Source organism: Aedes albopictus, chromosome 2, assembly GCF_035046485.1.
Source record: "Aedes albopictus strain Foshan chromosome 2, AalbF5, whole genome shotgun sequence".
Taxonomy (NCBI): domain Eukaryota; kingdom Metazoa; phylum Arthropoda; class Insecta; order Diptera; family Culicidae; genus Aedes; species Aedes albopictus.
In genome coordinates this window covers 139,599,568-139,618,608 of record NC_085137.1, presented here as the reverse complement: position 1 = coordinate 139,618,608, position 19,041 = coordinate 139,599,568, and the positions used below count along the sequence as shown (strand labels likewise).

General features: G+C 36.5%; 1 protein-coding gene across 1 annotated transcript in view; it reads left to right on the top strand.

The window, feature by feature from the left end:
• Positions 1-19,041, top strand: part of LOC109410252 (cyclic nucleotide-gated cation channel subunit A) — a 321,275-nt gene that overhangs the window by 4,137 nt on the left and 298,097 nt on the right. Inside the window, exon 2 of the mRNA XM_062850523.1 lies at positions 290-704. Within this exon, the coding sequence (XP_062706507.1) occupies positions 290-704 (415 nt within the window). The remainder of the gene's footprint in view (positions 1-289; positions 705-19,041) is intronic.

Below are 19,041 nucleotides of genomic sequence, written 5' to 3'. Positions count from 1 at the left end.
TATGAAAGAAATGCAAAAAAGTGTGTTTTCCCATGTACAATCTCATACAAAACTCAAATGCAATGCGCAAAACGTAGACATAACCAATCGTGTCCAAATTTTGCACACTTATTTGGGTCCTGAAATGGGACCGTAAAAGCTTTGATCTGATGGGATGCCATCAAATTTTTCATTTTCCCATATAACGGATGACCCACTCTATATGTATATGGATATATTTGCAATTTGCAAACATAGCAAATTTTAAAAAGTCATATTTTCTCTAGCCCTTTCCTTACCTCCCCTGCAGCATCTACCACTTCAACCGTGTGCAGCGTCCCCTGTACAACACCACGCATCGCGCTCCGGCCGTCTGCAATGGGCCCTCCACGATCAGTACGACTCCCTTTGGGAGCAACACCTTCTACCAGAACTTTAACCCGTCGACTACGGGCAGCTTTAGTAGTGTGGCCACCACCCCTAGTCTCTCGACGACAACAACTCCGGCTCCGGTTTGTGGAGCGGGAGCGGGAGCAGCATCGTCGACACCGTCGATCCTGCAACAGCACCAGCAGCAACCCCCGCTGGCATTCACGACACGGAACCGCATCGAGGTAGCCTCCGAGCAGAGTTCGATGCCGAACAGTAACAGTAGCAAGAACCACGGCAAGAACAACCACCACCTGAGCCAGCCTGTGATAGAGTGCGAGCGGGATGATTTTCTGGTGAGTAACTTAAACATGTCTATGATCTCATAAAGTAGTCGGGATTAACATTCCGTAACTTGCATGGTTGGCCACCAGCGCCAGCACCACTCTAATGCTGAGTACAGAAAGCGATATATTTTTCAACGTGTTGTGCAAAATACAACTGCGCGATCACTTGAGGGTTAAACATTTTGCAGTAATAACTTTCTATTTCGATGTAATTAATTTTGCTTATGACGAGAATTAAGATAGAATCCTGTAGTACAGGATTCTGACAGAAACCTGTCGATGACTTCAACAAAATCCTATTGAGAGTTCCAACAAAACCTTGTTGATGGTTCGGACAGAACTTTTGTGATGGATTACGACTGAACCTTTTTCAAGATTGCGACAGAATCCTGTAGATAATTGCGACAGACTTCCGTAGAGAATGTCGACCAAATCCTGTTGAAAACTGCATCAATATCTTGTCGGCTAGCTCGACAGACTTCAGTTCAAGATTCCCACAAAATGTTTCTGAGGGTATCAACAAAACGCTCTTGATGATTCCGACAGAATCTTGTTTAAAATTCTGTAGGAAGTTTGGCATACGAACGTTTAGCATATGGATGTTTGGTATACGGACGTTCAGTACCACAAAGGCTATTGCGGGGCCCGATGACCGTTTCACATCCACAACCCACAAGGGATTGAGAACGCAGTAATAACCTTCAATCTAACTAGACGACTACTGACTGATGCCTCTTATATCTGAAGGTTCGACGCTATTTGAGCGTTCAATGCTATCTATATTGTAACAGGCCCTTTCTAGCGTGAACCCTTCTACGATGATCTTCTCTTGTGTTGAAGCTCCTTCTCACTCCAAGCCTTGGGAAAGTGGTCTAATTCCGAAACTTGAATAAGCTCTGCACCATTACTCCAACTATCTTTAGGAATCTTTTGGGAACCTCTTAAATAGTTTATCCAGCAATTTTTCCTATAAATTACTTCCAGAAGTTTCTCATGATTTTCTTTTTCTAGAAATTAAGGAGGGATCTTAAGAAGTTTCTACAGGTACTCTGTCAGGCATTCATTCCAAAATTTCTCCATAGACAACGTCAACAAATGTTTCAGAAAGTATTGTCCAGAAATATCTTGACATTTTTCAAAAAAATCTGGGAATTTCCAGCAATTTATTAATAGATTCCTTCAAGGATTCTTTCGAGTGATGGTTAAAACACTTGACTGTCACGCCGAGGACCTGGGATCAAATCCCACTCCCGGCAAACTCGCAAAATGTGAGTTCTTCCTTCGGAAGGGAAGTAAAGCGTGGGTCCCGAGACGAACTAGCCTAGGGCTAAAAATCTCGTTAATACAGATAAACAAACAATGTGCTATTTTTGAAAAAAAAAACTTCTGAAAAATTCTTGAAGGAATATCTGAAACAATTCTTGCAATATTCTCAGAAGATATTTCGGACAAAACCGCTGAAACAATTTCTAAAAAAAAATCCTTGTAGGAGTTTTTGTAGACATCTCTGAAGGAATTTCTCAGGAAATTCTTGAAGGAACCCTTGGAAGATATGGCAAAGTAATCTCTGCAAGATTTAAAATAAAAAGTTTAGAGATATTTCCGAATAAAAAAAAATCTCCATGGAAAACTTTTTAAGAAGACTGAAAAAATCCAAAAATTCTAAAAAAGCATCAGGAGATATTTTTTGAGGAATCCAAGGGGGAATTTCTGGAAAAAAAACCCTGGAATTTCGAAAGAAATCTCCAGTATAAGCCCTATTGATTATTCCAGGAAGTACTCTTATATGAATTCCTAGAGAAATATCTGAAGGAATCGTAAGGAAACTCTTGTTGAAATCCCAGCAGGAATTCCTCATGTAGATCTTCCTGGCGAAACTTCACGAGAAAACGTTGGTGGAATCCATAGAAAAGTTTATGGAGGAATTTTTTAGAAAGTTCCTGAAGCAGTGTACATACTTATTTCTAAAGAAGTTCCCGCAGAAATTTCTGGGGAAGTGCTTAAATAAGGTTCTGTAAAGATCATCAAATTGAGATGTTTCTAAAAGTATTCCTGGCGAAATTCATTGGAAATATTTCTGAATAAACTCCTTGAAAAATTCGTTCATAAACAAATCTCATAAAGCACTTCCGAAGAAATCTCCGGGAAACTTTGAAAGGATTTGTGAAAATGGCTGTGGAATATTCTCTACCGAAATCATTGGATCGATTTCTTGAGAAATTCTGAACTTTAGATTCTCTGAAAAAATGTTCGTGGTTGATTTCCTGAACGAATTCTCGTACGCATTTCTGAAGAAATCTATGGAAGATCTTCTAAGGAAACCCATGGACGCTTTTCTAGAGGAATTCCAGAAGAAATTTAAGGAGGATCCTCTAGAGGAAATTCTGAAAGAAATTCAAGCAATCCATGAAAGATGTGTGGAACTTGTGTGCCTCAATGATTGAATGAAAGTCATGCAACTATGTGCTGACAAGTGATGAGTTCAATGTTTGTTTAAGAACTTCCTAGAGCTCCCTTGAGTATAAGTCGAATCTACAAGCGTAATAAGTCTGGAACGTTTTGAATCCTTTCTGAAACCACCAGAAACAATTATGAAAGCGCCTCTGAAATCTCCCTGAAGCTCACTTGAGAACAGTGATCCAAAATGTATTTTCAAACACTGTAGATCCCCTTAAACTCCCACAAAAACTTCTGTAACGCTCCTGAGACCATTCGGCATCTCTCAAAACGCCTCTGAAACCCACTGAAAATGCTCCTATATTTTCTGAAATGCCACCGTAAACCACCTTGGACCCCATGTAACGCACCTGAGACCCTCCGAAATCCCATGTAACATCTCTGACCATCGACCCCTCCCTGAACTCCTATGAAAGCCCTCTGAAACCCCGCATTACCCCCGATTGAATCTCCTTGCCACTCTCAAACTTCTTTGTCAGCTTGAAATTTTTAGGTAATGAGCCCATTTAGGTAAAAATTCAATTTCATTACCTAAATTGAGGTTTGGTTGTATAGAAAAGGTCACCTTTGTTAGTTTTCTCATTTTTAACCCACACTCATAAAATAAAACGTTGGGAAATTGGGACTTTTTTTTAACAATTTCTTCAGAAATCCCTACAAATAAAAGATATATTTCAATGATTCTTTCAGTAATTCGCTCCGCGATTTCTTCAGTAATTTATTCGAGTATTTCTCAACAAATTCCCCCAGTTATTCCTCAACGAGCTCATTAATATTGTATTGCTCTTCTTATGAGGTGTGCAACAATTAGCTTTTTTTGCAAAAACTGGCTATTTATATATTGCAAAAACTTGGAAAAGATTCATTCGGAAATTTTCTTCAGGGATTTTTTATTCAGTTCCAGGATGTTTTTTGCAGATATTTCATCAGATATTCCTCTGAAATTTCTCAAAACAATATTTTAGAAAGTTTACCATGGATTGCTTCAGAAATTTCCTCAGAACTCCTTTCGGATTCCTTCAGAAATTGTATGACAGATTCCTCTAGATATTTATCGAAGAATTTATTTAGAAAACCATCCATGGAAACTTTCGGAAATTCCTCCAGTAACAAATTCTCCAAGAATTTATTGAGAATCTCTTCCGACGGTTCCTACAGAAATCTTCCAGGTATTTTATAAGATATTTTGCCAGGAATGCCTTTGGAAATTCCTATAAGAATTCCTTCAGGATTTTTTCCAGGATTTCTTTCAGAAAATTCATAGTTTCCTTAAGAATTTTATACAAAGTTTTCTAGAGATTATTCATAAAAAATAATTTTAGAACACCATTAAGTAATTCTCGCTAAGACCGGCCCACTATTTACACCTTGTCTTCAAAAACGTTTAAGGTGGCGATTTTCTGAAAGTCCTCCCCAAAAAAGTAAGGAATATGCATAAGGATACTCAAATTGATGGACCGCCCGTTAGTTAGAGCCACAACAATTTTTGCTGACCCCTCGATTTTGGTCAAATGGTGGCTCATTTAAACCGTTATATCTCGAAAGTTTCTGCAGAAATCACTTCAAAACGAAATGTTGTTGGAAAGAGCTACTTTTTACAATTATAAAAAAATTGGGTCGGCCATATTGATTTTGGCCACCATCTTGGTTTTTTATATCAAAACATTTTTTTCACCATGATGGCAACCACCGATTTTCGAAATATTTGCATCAATTGAACGCTGAGACATTTATACATAACATAAAAAAAGAGATGTCTTTTCTTCTTTCAAAAGTTATCTGTCGTTTTGTAAACCATGAGAAAAAGTAAAAAACGGAAGCGATCCTCCGATTTACCCATATTTTGCGGCAGGTGCTTTTGTATGTACTATACATGCAGGCGTTAACTCTGGTGCTGTTGCATGTCGTTGCCGGTGCGCATGGCAATGTATGGAGAAAACGTGGCTTGATTTACAAAACTGCAGATAACTTTTGATAGGAAAAAAAAGGCATCTCTAATTTTTTGATGTTATGTATAAATGCCTCAGCTTTCAATTGATACAAAAATTTTGAAAATCGGTGGTTGCCATCATGTCGAAATAAAAGTTTGAGTATAAAAATCCAAGATCAATATGGCCGACCTAATTTTTTATAATTGTAAAATGTAGCTCTATCTTTCCTCTTTTCAACAACATTTCATTTTCAGGTGGTTTCTGGAGAAACTTTCGAGTTATAACGGTTTGAATGAGCCACCATTGGACCAAAATCGAGGGGTCTGTAAAAAAATGTTGTGGTTCTAACTAACCAGGGGTCCATCAATTTGAGTAACCAAATGCAGTTTTCCTGACTTTATTGGGGAGGATTCTCAGAAAATCGCCACCTTAAACGTTTTTGGAGATAAGGTGTAAATAGTGGGCCGGTCTCAGCGAGAATTACTCCATTATATAGCCTGATAGGGTACGTCCTTTACTGCAATTTTCTTGGTATAGTAAAACAGTCTGTATAACTTTTTTTTGGGTTGAAGATGGTAAATACATAATTCACAAAAAAAAAGATTTTTTATACAAGTGGGAGAGTATGAGAGAGCAAAAACAATCAGAAAACTAAATTTTCTAATATTTATGAGAGCGCAAAAGTATCGATGAAATCACATTGGCTTTTTATCTAATGGCCGTCATACTAAGCACCGTCCAACAATAATATGGTATATTCTTGCACCCTGCAAAATACCTCATGGCCAGTTATTTTTCAAATGTTAAATTTACAAATTAGCTTTCATATGGGTAATGTGAAAACATATTCTGAATATATTACCATTTCCTTAATATAATAAGATTGGATAATTGTCCCTCGAATTCTATTCCCATCTATTCAGCGTCAATATTGGGCAAACCATGAACTTATTTCCCGTCACATCTTCTACGTCACATTATGGTACATAGGATGGTTTAATAAAGATGATTTAACCATAGTTGTGTCCAATTCTTCACAATCCAGCAGAAAGCTTTTAAATTGAGATAGATGTAACTTTAGAATAACGACCATAATATTTCAGTTATTAGTTTTTGTCCACCAGATCATAAAACGCCATCACGGTGCATCGAAGAAATCTTTCTCTGTTTTCTACGCAGAAAATTCACGCACACATTTGCGTGCTTCTTCCCTGAGACGAAGACAACTATTTGTTTACAATTTACCGACGAGAGAAAGCAATTTATTTGAATAAATAACTAAGCAGCCTTTGCTGCATTCTGCAGCAGTGAAATCCAACTTTCGAGGGCCGCAGAGCTTTTGCTGGGTGTGAATTGATGATCAGTTCAATAAGTGAATCTGGCAAAGTGAAAATTGAACGGTGATGAAGCTTTGGTGCAGTTGCCTTCGGCATACGCAAAGCGAGGAAAATTGTGAAGTCGCAAGTGGAGTGAAATTGAAACGTGAAATTTATAAAAATATAATTTACATTTTTTATATGTGGAGCGGACCTCGTGTGATGGTTAAATCACGTGACTGTCACGCCGAGGACCTGAGATCGAATCCCACTCCCGGCAATCTCACAAAACTCCTAACATTCTTCAAGAATCCTCGAATAAGCTCGGCAGGCTCAAATATTCATTAGTATTCCTAAATAATCACAAAAAGTCGAGGAATATTCTCAAATTCTTCAAGAATCCTCGAGCAATCTCAGTGAACTCAAATATTCATTAAAATTCCTAAATAATCACAAAAAATCGAGGAATACTCTGAAACTCTTCAAGAATCCTCGAGCAAGCTCAGTGAACTCAAATATTCATCTGAATTTTTCAATTATCGTAAAATCGAGGAAAACTCCTGACATTCTTCAAGAATCTTCGAATAAGTTCAGCAAACTCAAATATTCATTAGAATTCCTAAATTATCACAAAAATCGAGGAATACTCTTAATCTCTTCAAGAATCCTCGAGCAAGCTCAGTGAACTCAAATATTCATCTGAATTTTTCAATTATCGTAAAATCGAGGAAAACTCCTAACATTCTTCAAGAATCCTCGAATAAGTTCAGCAAACTCAAATATTCATTAGAATTCCTAAATTATCACAAAAATCGAGGAATACTCTTAATCTCTTCAAGAATCCTCGAGCAAGCTCAGTGAACTCAAATATTCATCTGAAATTTTCAATTATCGTAAAATCGAGGAAAACTCCTAACATTCTTCAAGAATCCTCGAATAAGCTCAGCAGGCTCAAATATTCATTAGTATTCCTAAATTATCGAAAAAATCGAGGAATACTCTAACTCTTCAAGAATCCTCGAGCAAGCTCAGTAAACTCAAATATTCATCTGAATTTCTCAGCTGTCGTAAAATCGAGGAAAACTCCTAACATTCTTCAAGAATCCTCGAATAAGCTCAGCAGGCTCAAATATTCATTAGTATTCCTAAATAATCACAAAAAGTCGAGGAATATTCTCAAATTCTTCAAGAATCCTCGAGCAATCTCAGTGAACTCAAATATTCATTAAAATTCCTAAATAATCACAAAAAATCGAGGAATACTCTAAAACTCTTCAAGAATCCTCGAGCAAGCTCAGTGAACTCAAATATTCATCTGAATTTCTCAGCTGTCGTAAAATCGAGGAAAACTCCTAACATTCTTCAAGAATCCTCGAATAAGCTCAGCAGGCTCAAATATTCATTAGTATTCCTAAATAATCACAAAAAGTCGAGGAATATTCTCAAATTCTTCAAGAATCCTCGAGCAATCTCAGTGAACTCAAATATTCATTAAAATTCCTAAATAATCACAAAAAAACACAAATAATCACAAAAAAGATCCTGGACCGTTCGGAAATCGAATCCAGTACTTTCAGCATGCTCCTTCTAAATATTGGTTAACCGCGCGTTTACCGCTGCAAGATTTCTTCAATCCTATTTATATTCCCCAAAATGATCCCCAGCTGAACTTATCATCATAACTCGTGTAACTTATGATCTCGCCCTAAAAACCATTGGTAACCATGTGTGTAGCTCGTTATTTCGCAAAAAAAACGCGACTTAATGTCCGGGACTGTATGGCCTCGGACGTTGTGATCCGGCCCCTTTATATACCATTCGACTCGTTATTAGTTTCTGAGCAAAATGACCGTACATAGTTATATGAAAAAACATATTTTTACGGGAGAAATCGTTGTGCAAACACAAAAATTTGCGGCATGGGAGCGGTTTTCCTACCAAAAATTTTGGTGTTCTCGAGAGTCCAACTTTTTCAAATTTTGAGTAAAATCAAATATTTTTTTACGAACATAATCTTTAGGATCTTAGCTAAAAACTGATTTTTTTAGATTTTTTATATCACTTTCCATTAATTTAAAAAAAAATCGAAACGTGCGCCAAAGTCGGGTTCTACCAGGTTTTCCATGAAGCTTCCCCTTAAGAAGGGATGTAAAGCGTGGGTCCCGAGATTAACTAGCCTAGGGCTAATAATCTCGTTATTACAGATAAAAAAAACCTTTTTTATATCTCAAGAGCTGGTTACTCAGTGAGTAAGAAGGAGTAACCTCCATGACACCACTGCCAGCAAGTCGAAGTACATGATCGCTGGTAGACAACGTGGGTTCAACGGTAATAGATGGTGAACTTTGTGAAATAGTGAAAGAATTTGTATACCTTTGAACTCTAGCGACGTGTGATAATTATGTTGCCCACGACGAAGTCAAAGGCATCTTGCAGCTATAAATAGGACTTTCTGCAGCCTCTGTAACCAGTTGAAGTGCCGTAGTATGCAGACGAAGGCAAATTCGCGGTGTAGGAGATACTGAGCTTACCAGTTGCTTTACCCAAGCAGAAGGGAATAACAACAGCATTAGAAGCTGTGTTATTTGGGCAAAATAACTGAATAATAAAATCGATTATTTTTAAGTTATTACCATAACATATTGTGTTATAAACTTGTCTGTCATAAGTGGCAAAATAACAAATTCCATAACAAAAAAATGTTCCTGGAAAACCATTTCAATAACTTGTTTTGTTAGTTTCAATAACAACCTAATAACAGTGAATTCGGAAAATATTTGAATAACAAATTTTGATATCAATATGTTATTGATAATCATCGGAGAGCAAAATTTGCTATAAAATCAAACTTTTTTCTAAAATTCCTCTATTTATTTCTCTAAGGATTCCGTCAAAAACTCCTTTTATGTTTATCTAATGACTTTGTCATAAAATTCTTCCAAAAATTTGTCGACAGATTTGGTCATAAACTTTTCCATAAATGACTCAAAAATCTTCCAGAAATTTCTCCGAGAGTTCTTTGACGGAATCTTTCATGGATTTTCAAAGACTCCTCTAGAAATTCCTCCAGAATCCTGCATAGAATCCCTTAAGGGGTTTCTTCAGAATTTCCTGTTATCATTAGTCCTGAAGTTCATCTTAAGATTTCTCTGAACATTTCTTTGAGGATTTCCCCATGAGTTTTTCCGAAGGATTCTCCAGGAGTTTTTCAAAAGGTTCTGCCAAGAATCCTAATAATTGCTCAGAAAAATTAACTTCGAAATTTCTAAGAAAATTGCGCCAGTAGTTCTCTTGAAGACTTCTCCAGGGATTTATAGAAAGGTTCCTCCAGAACTTCCCAGTGCTTATCCGAAAATTATTTAAGGAATTCTTAAAAGGAGTCGTTCAAGAATTTCCCTTTTAACTGAATACAAAAATGGAATAACACAAAGGGACAGGTCATAATTGTCGAATTGTTGCTGTGATTTCAAAACTTGTTACTGTTGTGCTATTGCTGATAAGTTGATCAATAGTACAGCAAAAACTAAACTTGTACTTCAACAAAACATGTTATTTAAATGTATTTTAGTTAATGTATATCAATAGCAATAGATATAAATACAGGTTATGTGATTTCGTAGTTATTAACTTGCTATTCTCCTCTGCTCGGATATACGGCCACGGAACTTGGAGAAAAGCGTTTAGTGTTTTTGAACGTAAGGTTCTACGAGCAATACTCAGTGTTGTAGAAGAACGGAATCAGGCGAGTATATAGACAAAAGGTTATTGTGAAGCTAATGAAACGCGGCAGGCTGAGTCGAGCTGGTCACGTGGCAGGGATGCCGCAAGTGTGACAAGCGAAGATGAATCCCAGAAGGACTTGCCAGAGTAAGTCCTGTAGGAATTCCCTGAGTAATCACTGTAGGAATTTCTAGAGGATTCCTTAGAGAAATTTTCAGAGGAATCACTGTATGTATTCACAGAGGAATCCCTGCGCGAACTTCCAAAGACATCACTAGGGGAATTTTCTGAAGAATCGTTGGGGGGAATTTCAAGAGGAATCTTTAGAGGAATGGAAATCGTTTGACAAATTTCCAGAGAAACCCCTGATGAAATTTCTAGAAGAATTATTGGAGGAATTCTCAACAAAATATCTGGAGGTATTCCTTACGAAATCTTTAAGGGAATTTGCATAAGAATACCTGGTGTTATTTCCAGGAGAATCTTAGGGGGAATTCTCAGAGGAATCCTAGGAGGAATTAGAGTGGTTATTCTTCAAGGAATTTTCAGAGGAATCCTTGGGAGAACTGTAAACAATTTTAACAAGGAAATTCCCAGAGAAATACATGTGGGAATTCTCAGATGTATATAAATAATAATTCACAATTCGCAGATAAATCCCCTGGAGTAATTCCAATAGCTATACTTGGGGATTTATTTTTTGAGACATCTCTCGGGAAATTGCCAGGATAATCCTTGCGGTTAGTCCCAGAAAATTCCCTGGAGAAAAGCAAAGAGAAATTCCTGGAGGAATTCCTAAGGTAATTCGTGGAGGTTTAGATGTACGTCTACAGATTTTTTTCGGAAATGGTGAGGGTATTGGGGGTCTGGCCCGAGTCTTCACTCCATACAGACTTATTTTTATTTTTATTGGCTAAATTTTATCTTTGGGGGAGTTGAGATTCGGGCTACGTGATTTTTGAAAGGCCTCTAAACATGATGCTCCCTTTTCAACCGCTTCTGTGATCCAACAAACGATGCAACATTTTTTGAGATCAGTTTCAACAAACTCTCGTCCAGGCACTCAATTGGGTGTGGACCACCAGTAGCTCTCTGCTACACACATCACCTATACTGGCAGAACCAATCCACCCGACCTAGACTGTACGTAGGGTTGAAGGCGATTTTTAGTTTCTCTCTGCGCGCACGTGGGACGACCGTTATTCAGTGTGACATTATGTATACAAATAGACCCCCTCCCCTTTCCAACAGAGCTGCTCCGTTGCACGATAGTGGGAGGCGTGATAACGTTGCTGCTACATCCAGCACTATCCAGCAGGGATGTGGCAAGCAACAGGTTCCCGGGAGCTCAGTATCGTGTTTGCAGACCAGCAAAACAGCGCACCACCTTCCATACTACTAGGTAGCATGGCAGCCATCGGAACAAACATGACCTTGGTGGATGTCACACGTTTTATGTTTTCCATTTCAAATTGGATATGCGGGTGGTAATCTTTGCATGGGGCCCATATAGCCGAGGCGGTAAACGCACGGGTATTCAGCATGACCATGCTGAGGGTGACGGGTTCGATTCCCGGTCGGTCCAGGATCTTTTCGTAAAGGAAATTTCCTTGACTTCCTTGGGCATAGAGTATCTTCGTGCCTGCCACACGATATACACATGCAAAATGGTCATTGGCAGAGGAAGCTCTCAGTTAAAAACTGAGGAAGTGCTCATTGAACACTAAGCTGAGAAGCAGGCTTTGTCCCAGTGAGGACGTTACGCCAAGAAGAAGAAGAAGAAGAAGAATCTTTGCATTTGTGGTTAATTATATGCACATTTTCCGTGAAATAAGTTCAACTTTTATTCAATTATGCAGGCATTGCTGTACAAATAAGCATCAGTGGAGCTACATCAGTGGAGCTTGAAGCTTTTTGATTCATCGATTTTTAAAATGGATTGTAACCTTTCAAAATACACTTCACTTGATTTTCAAAAAAAAAATGTTGAAAACCAACTCGTCTTAAACTAGAAACGGTTGAACGTGACGTAACACTGGCGAAATTTCCATCGATCACGCTTTTAACGATAATTTTTAATCTTCATTGTTGTGGCTTTCACAACCAGAGTTGCGCGCATCGTTTTTCTTTGGGTTTGACGTTTCACACTAGCGCCTTCTGTTGACGATATTGCACAACGCAGTGCTTTGTGGAGCATTTCCACAAGGTGATGGTAATGTGAACTGGGCGATGGATTTTCTCGAAATCTGTACTAGGTGTTACGTCTGTTTGGAGTGTAGAATTAGCAAATTGTTAAAATATACATAAATAAAAACAAAAAAAAAAGTCTGTCTGTGGTTTTGCCTTTCTCCCACAGGCACAACAATTCAAAATCCAGATTGTTCTCAATATTCCCATTCAAGATATTAACACCAACTTCCATACCCAGTGAACGAATATAATCAAGTTCGAAGGACACCTTTTTCACACCGTAAAGTTTCTATCGCCATATAAACACGCTAGGAAAAGCCAAGAAAAAAGGTCTTCCGATTCCCGATCACCAAAAACGATGATGACGCGACACGTGCGACAATCCCAACGAACCAGGCCGGCCCCAAAGCGGATTTGCGATAACTTTTAAAGCACACTTTTCAAGATGTTACCTTTTTGGTGTCTCGTCGACGATTGTTTGACAATGACCGGACCGGAAAGTTTTGAAAGGTTCGTTTCAATCATTATTGTTGTTGCGATAAAAGGAAGTAAATGTCTGGCTGGGTTGGCGGGAACAATGCTGGGACATTATGATTTTCAAATGCTCAAAAATGTGTATTTGTATAGGGTGTCCCAGAAAGTATGGGCACAACTTTGCAGCTCTGCCATTTGGGAATGGATGCATAAACAAACTTTATTGTCACACTTTATTTTCCTGCCTTAATATATTAACATCAAATGCCAATTATTAAAATTCGCATTTAACATTTCATTTGACTGCGGTAGAACATTCCCTAAAAGACCTTTTAAAGCTTCTGCACAAATTGTTATATTTTTCAAAAGCATCGCTTAACAAATTGTTTTCTACGCATGAAATTAAGCTCGATAAAAATTTAAAAAAATAATTCCGTATATTTCTACATGCGTATATATTATACAACCCTTATTTTGAATTAAAAACATATACTTTTGAACCTGAAAAAATGAATTGAAACACCAAAATCGATATTTTAAAAAACCCGTTTTTCTAATAGTTGAAAACAAGCTTCTGAATATATATCACAACATGCAAAAAAATAAATTTTAATTTTATCATAAGCAAAATAAATGCTCCATCTTTATAAAGTGTAGATTGAATTATTTTTATTCTCGTTGAAAAATGTTTTAAAACTCGATTGTCTGTGCGCATGTCTTATCCAGAAATAGAAATGGCGAATTTTTTCAGTTTTCTCAAAATTCTGAAATACCCGTACGCACCGACAAAACATATTTTTATAAAAAAATTCCAATCAACCATCTGAGGAAACATGTTTTCGAATATATTATGTGAAAAAAAATTGAAAAAAAAAAATGTTTCGAATTTAGATATTTGGCAAAACCGTAAAAAAGTAGTTTGTGCAAAAGTTTGAAAAGATGTTTTTTCATTTTGAACATTCTGCATACAAAAACCCTTTTTAATGTATAAACTCTTTACAGGTATTAATTAAAATGCCTTGTATAAAAACACAAAAATATAAAAAAATGTTATTTATTAAGAAAATGATTGTATTTTCACTATACAAAGAACACCCTATATACCCAGAATGCATGAAGGAATTGGGGTTTCCGAAGGCGTAAAGACAATAACATACTCTGAATCTGCATGGAAAATCGATCCGTAATTAAAATTTTCATAATTTTTAGTGCCTGGGAACTATTTGAAAAATTGCGTTTCTAGGGTAGCGATTTATCGAATCACCACTCCTCGACGTATCTCAAACCGGACCAGCAGGAAGCCATGAAGTCAACTAGATTACTTCAAGAAATTCACATTTTAGTAGAAAACTATTGGCTTGTGCCTGAACTGATACGCCAATAAATTTTTAGGAAATCCGCTAGATATTCTTCGAGATATTGATCTTCATGAAATTTTTCTGAAAATTGGCTGAGCAATTCGCCCAATTGTTTAATATACATGTTTTAAATACATTTTAGAAGTTACTTTAGGAAAAAAATGTTTCCGTGAACATTGTTTAGATCTTCTTCATAATCTCCATGCATGCCTTCACGAGTATAGCCAGCCATTTCTCTAGAAGCACATACCTGGCGTATTGCAGAAATATTATCAATCACACTACCGAAAATTTCAAGATTTATTTTAATTTTTTTTTTGGAAATTTTCCAGGAATTCGCCTAGGACTTCTACAAGAATTCTAGTTTCTCTTTTTGCTAGTTATTCTTTTTGCTATTTTTCCAGCAAATTAATAGTGTTCTTTTCAGTTATTTAGGCTGAACTTTATACAAAAAATCCCACAGTTTTTGTTCCAGCTACTTCTTCATGATTTTTTCTCCTAGCTCATCCAGTCACTCCTGTCATAAATAAATAATAAATATAACTGGAGATTATTTATAATAGAAGTTTCTGTCGGAAGATTATCTCAAGGGGAAACCATTTATCCTTTTTTCCCAAAATTATCCAAAGCGCAGAATGTAAAAAAATATTTACGGAAATTCTTGCATTTTTTTTTAAAGAAACTTCCTAGAGGGAAAGTTAGAATAAATCTCACTGCAAATTCTTGCAAGAGTTTTTTTTGTTTTTCTTTTTAACTTTGAAGTGATTCATAAAACATTTTTCTGGAAATTTTCCAGCTTTTTGTACAATTTGCCCGATGCCACTAAAAATTTCAAGAAATGATTGTTTCAGAGTTGCACCCTAACTCTTCCTGGTGCATCACCAGAAATTATCAAAATTACTATTAAATAATTCTCGAAGGAAATCAAAAGATGGTATCGGGCCTCTGATTTGGTCCAACAGTTCTTGGATGATTTTTGGTTGCATTTATTGACAAGTTATAAATAAATCTTACTTCTCTGTAAAACTGTGGCTTATCTTAAATCAGAGTTCAGAATCGACAGTAAATATTGTTACCAGTTTTTTTTAGCTTGTTGGACATGCACATGTGTGTCTGAGTGTTAGAAATACATAATTTGGGAAGCTGTCTTATCCTAGTCGGAAGATGCTTACTAGTTCATACAGTGGTACAAATTCGTTTAAACGCACATGCTTCTCAAAACATTCTCTTTATGTTGCTACATATTAAAAATTATGATAATACCGCTCTAAGTATCACTAGTACAAGTACTTGTAGAAATGCATATTGATATAAAAAATTATGAAATAATTTGCTAATGACAATTATGGAAAAGCCGATAAAAGTGCGTTTAAACGAATTTTCCTCCAAAACTTAGATAGTTATTCCCTGATAAAAATAAAACGAATTGAAAAGAATTTTCCGTTACTAGTGCAAATAGTTTATTACGTTACTGTCTACCAAAATATATACCAATAAAACACAGATGACCTTCCAGTAAAGTTTACCGTTCAAAAACCAAGTGCGTTTAAACGAATTTGTACCACTGTAGTGTACATTTTACATGTATCTGTGACAGCGGTTTATGGGTCTGTGAACAAATTTTGTGCGTTTTCAGCAGACGATTGTGGACGGACAAGGTAATACTTTTTTATAAAGCCTCTTCAGGTGTAGCGTAATTCGCCAAATGATGAACAGTAAGGACTATAGTCTGGAATATCCACAAATATCCACTGAGCATCTGTTACCTGTCACTTCCTATAGTTTTCATTGACTTTAAATGTCCTTAAACTCCATATTTTAAATGAAAATAAAACATTTAAACCGGTAGTCCACTACCTAAATCAGTGATCCTCAGCCTAACTGTCTTTGCGGGCCAAAATTGAATTTTGAAAAGAGACTGCGGGCCGCAAGTCATTCAATAGTTTATTTTCAACAATTTTCAAGATCCAACACACAATTAATTTGTTTGATTTTTAGAAAATATTGAACAAGAGCAAATAAGTAATCAGGAGATTTTATTTCACTATAAGAAAAATCCTTAGAATCATAGGAAATTGAAAACAGGGTTATCAGCACCGCAATATTTAAGTTTTCTATTTCTTGGTATTAATAATATTGAGCAAATGGAGTTTCTAACTGTAGCTTAGGGATTTACTGAAAAGTATTTCCTACCCTTTATTAAAAAAAACCTTAGAGCTATGAGATTTTTTGGGACTTTTCGTGGATATTGAGAAATTTCAGAATGATTTGTAGGGATTTCAGGGTTTTTGGAAGAAATTCCGAAAAACTGCCTGGAAATACTTTTTGGAAATCCATGATCATTTTTTAAAAGTTTTTTTATCCCTTTCGTGACGAACCAGCACAATTGTGCTGTTGAGCAATAACAGTTTTGTGTAATTTTTTCAACTGTTTAGTCTTTGGTTTACCTGATGTAAATTGATTTGATAATTGAGCCATTACTTATACTTGCATGTGTGCAAACAAACTTTTGTTTATGTTGTGTGTGAAAGTGACCACAACAAGTTAAACAAAAAGTGAGCAAAAATTGTAAAACATGAAAAAGTTTTATCTGTCGCAAATTTTTAATTTTCGATTTATGTAGGAGGACAAAGCTAGGAATAGAAAGACAAGGAGTAGTTTAAGCGAATGCCAAAGAAAAAATGTTGATATGTTAAAAATTCTGAGAGTTCTGGAGAGCCAAATTTGAGCAATTTGTATGGAAATTTCACTTTTTTGAGCTCCGTCACGAAAGGGTTATAGGACGCTAATGAAGAAAAACTAACAGGCATGATTTTCTGCAAGTGTGCAAGTTTTTGTAGCCGATTTGAATAAATATTTAAGAGGAATTCCCAAAAGTATTGCTAGGGGAATGAAGAGTATCTTGCCCAATCCCTGATGTTTTTAGCGAAATTCCGAAAGTTTGGGCCCACTTCCTTTTAAAAGAAATTGTAAAGCAAATATGCTGTTTTTTTAAATAGTTTCTTGGTACAAGTGCTGAATGTAAAGTATATCGAATATAAAGAATATCGAATATAAGGATTTTTTCGCCGATAAAAACAAAATTATTTTAATTTCATTTTTGTTTAATCAATCAAATTATCAATGCCGAGTTTTATGGCAGAGAACCTATGGAATTTAGCCTTAACTCATTATTTGAGCGAAATACACCGTTCCTAACAACAGTTTCGAATGTGGTTTTGAATATTTTCGAAACAAAATTCGAAAAGTAGTCCTTTACAGCTTGAGAAACTTTTGAAAATTCTTACTTCTTTACAAAAACTCTCCATGACATTGGCAAAATATTCATTCTCATGAAAGTTTTAAAATACAGTGAAATTTCTTATTTTCATCATAGATCATAGATGAGTGGGCCACTTTCTAATACATTTCAAAATCAGTTCGCGGGCCGCACAAAACCTGGTCGAGGGCCGCATGCGGCCCGCGGGCCGCAGTTTGGTGACCACTGACCTAAATGTTGAACGCATCCTTGGGCTAGCACAGCCTCCTGTTGACCGATTCTCGTCAATTGATAAGCGGTTCACTCCTGTAATCGAAATTTTCAAATATTATATGTTGCAAGCTCGTCTTTCTAATTAGCTAGAGATGCAGGATTAAGAAAGGGTTTTAGGGGAGTCTCAAATCAGGAGGAACCAGGATGTTTCAGAGAGGCTCTAGAATGTTTTAGGGAGTACCAGACAGGTAACTTGATTTTAAAGGGCGTTCCAAGGGGCTATAAGAGGATTCCAGAAGGATTCATTGGGTTACAAAGGTGAGAGAAGGAATCATGGGGTCCTGAAAGCCTTGTGAAACCCCTTTGAAACCCCTCACAGCCCTCTTGAAGGCTTCCTGAAAGAGTTGACTAATATCCTCTGGAACCCCTTGGATCGCTCGTTGAGGTGAAGACATAACGAATCCACATCACAAATTCTTGAGAGTACAAAGCTAAGTTTCCTGTTTCCAAGTAGAGCGCTCAAATGAAATTCCTTTTTTCCCGCAAGTTATTTTGACAACTGATTTAGTATATGGGGATAAGCGTTACTTTTTCTTACGAAGAAATAGGACGGACTATTTTTCCGCGAGAAAAAGTGACAGCTAAATTCAGAAAAGGTTTTGACTTCAAAATCTACAACAGTTTTTTTTATCAGTTCTGTTTTAGGTACATGTTGAACATGTGACTGAATGTTAAATATAATTGTCCAGAGCTCGTACATTTATTTGTCGAGGCTTTCAATGGTTTTAGGAAGTTCTTTTGGGGAATTTTAAAGAAACAAACTGATAGTATTTGGCAAGGTGAATAATCATAAGTACTGGAATTATCTGTTCCCAGCCCTCTTTCATGAAACTGTTGAAGCTCCTTGACACTCTGAAAACCTTGTGAGTCCTCTTTGAACACCCCCTCCCCTCTCGTTACCCGAGCAAAGTAGAATAACAGCCCCATAACAAAATGATAACTGGTGCTCAATCCAGAACTCATTTACCAATTTTGTGTTATCACTCTGATAATTCATGCTACCGCACCTGTCAAACTCTAAAGCGTCATCATCGACAACAACATTGGAAGCTAGTTATCAATGACCGAGCAAATATCTCACTGATAACAAAATGAGTTTTCAATCAGATCAAATAAATCGATTTACAGAAGTTTTTATCAGGATGCCCCTGATGATAATATAATGAGATATTTTAATGTTATCGTGGGTATAATTGGTTGTTATCATGTTTGTTATGTTGCCTGCTTATTCAACCAAACTGAAAACAAATTTAGTTAATTATTTTTGATATCAGATAACACAGTTTGTTATCTGTTTATTATGAAAATTTGCTCGGGTATAACCTCCTGAAAGCATCCTGAAACATCGGAAAGACCCCTAAATATTCT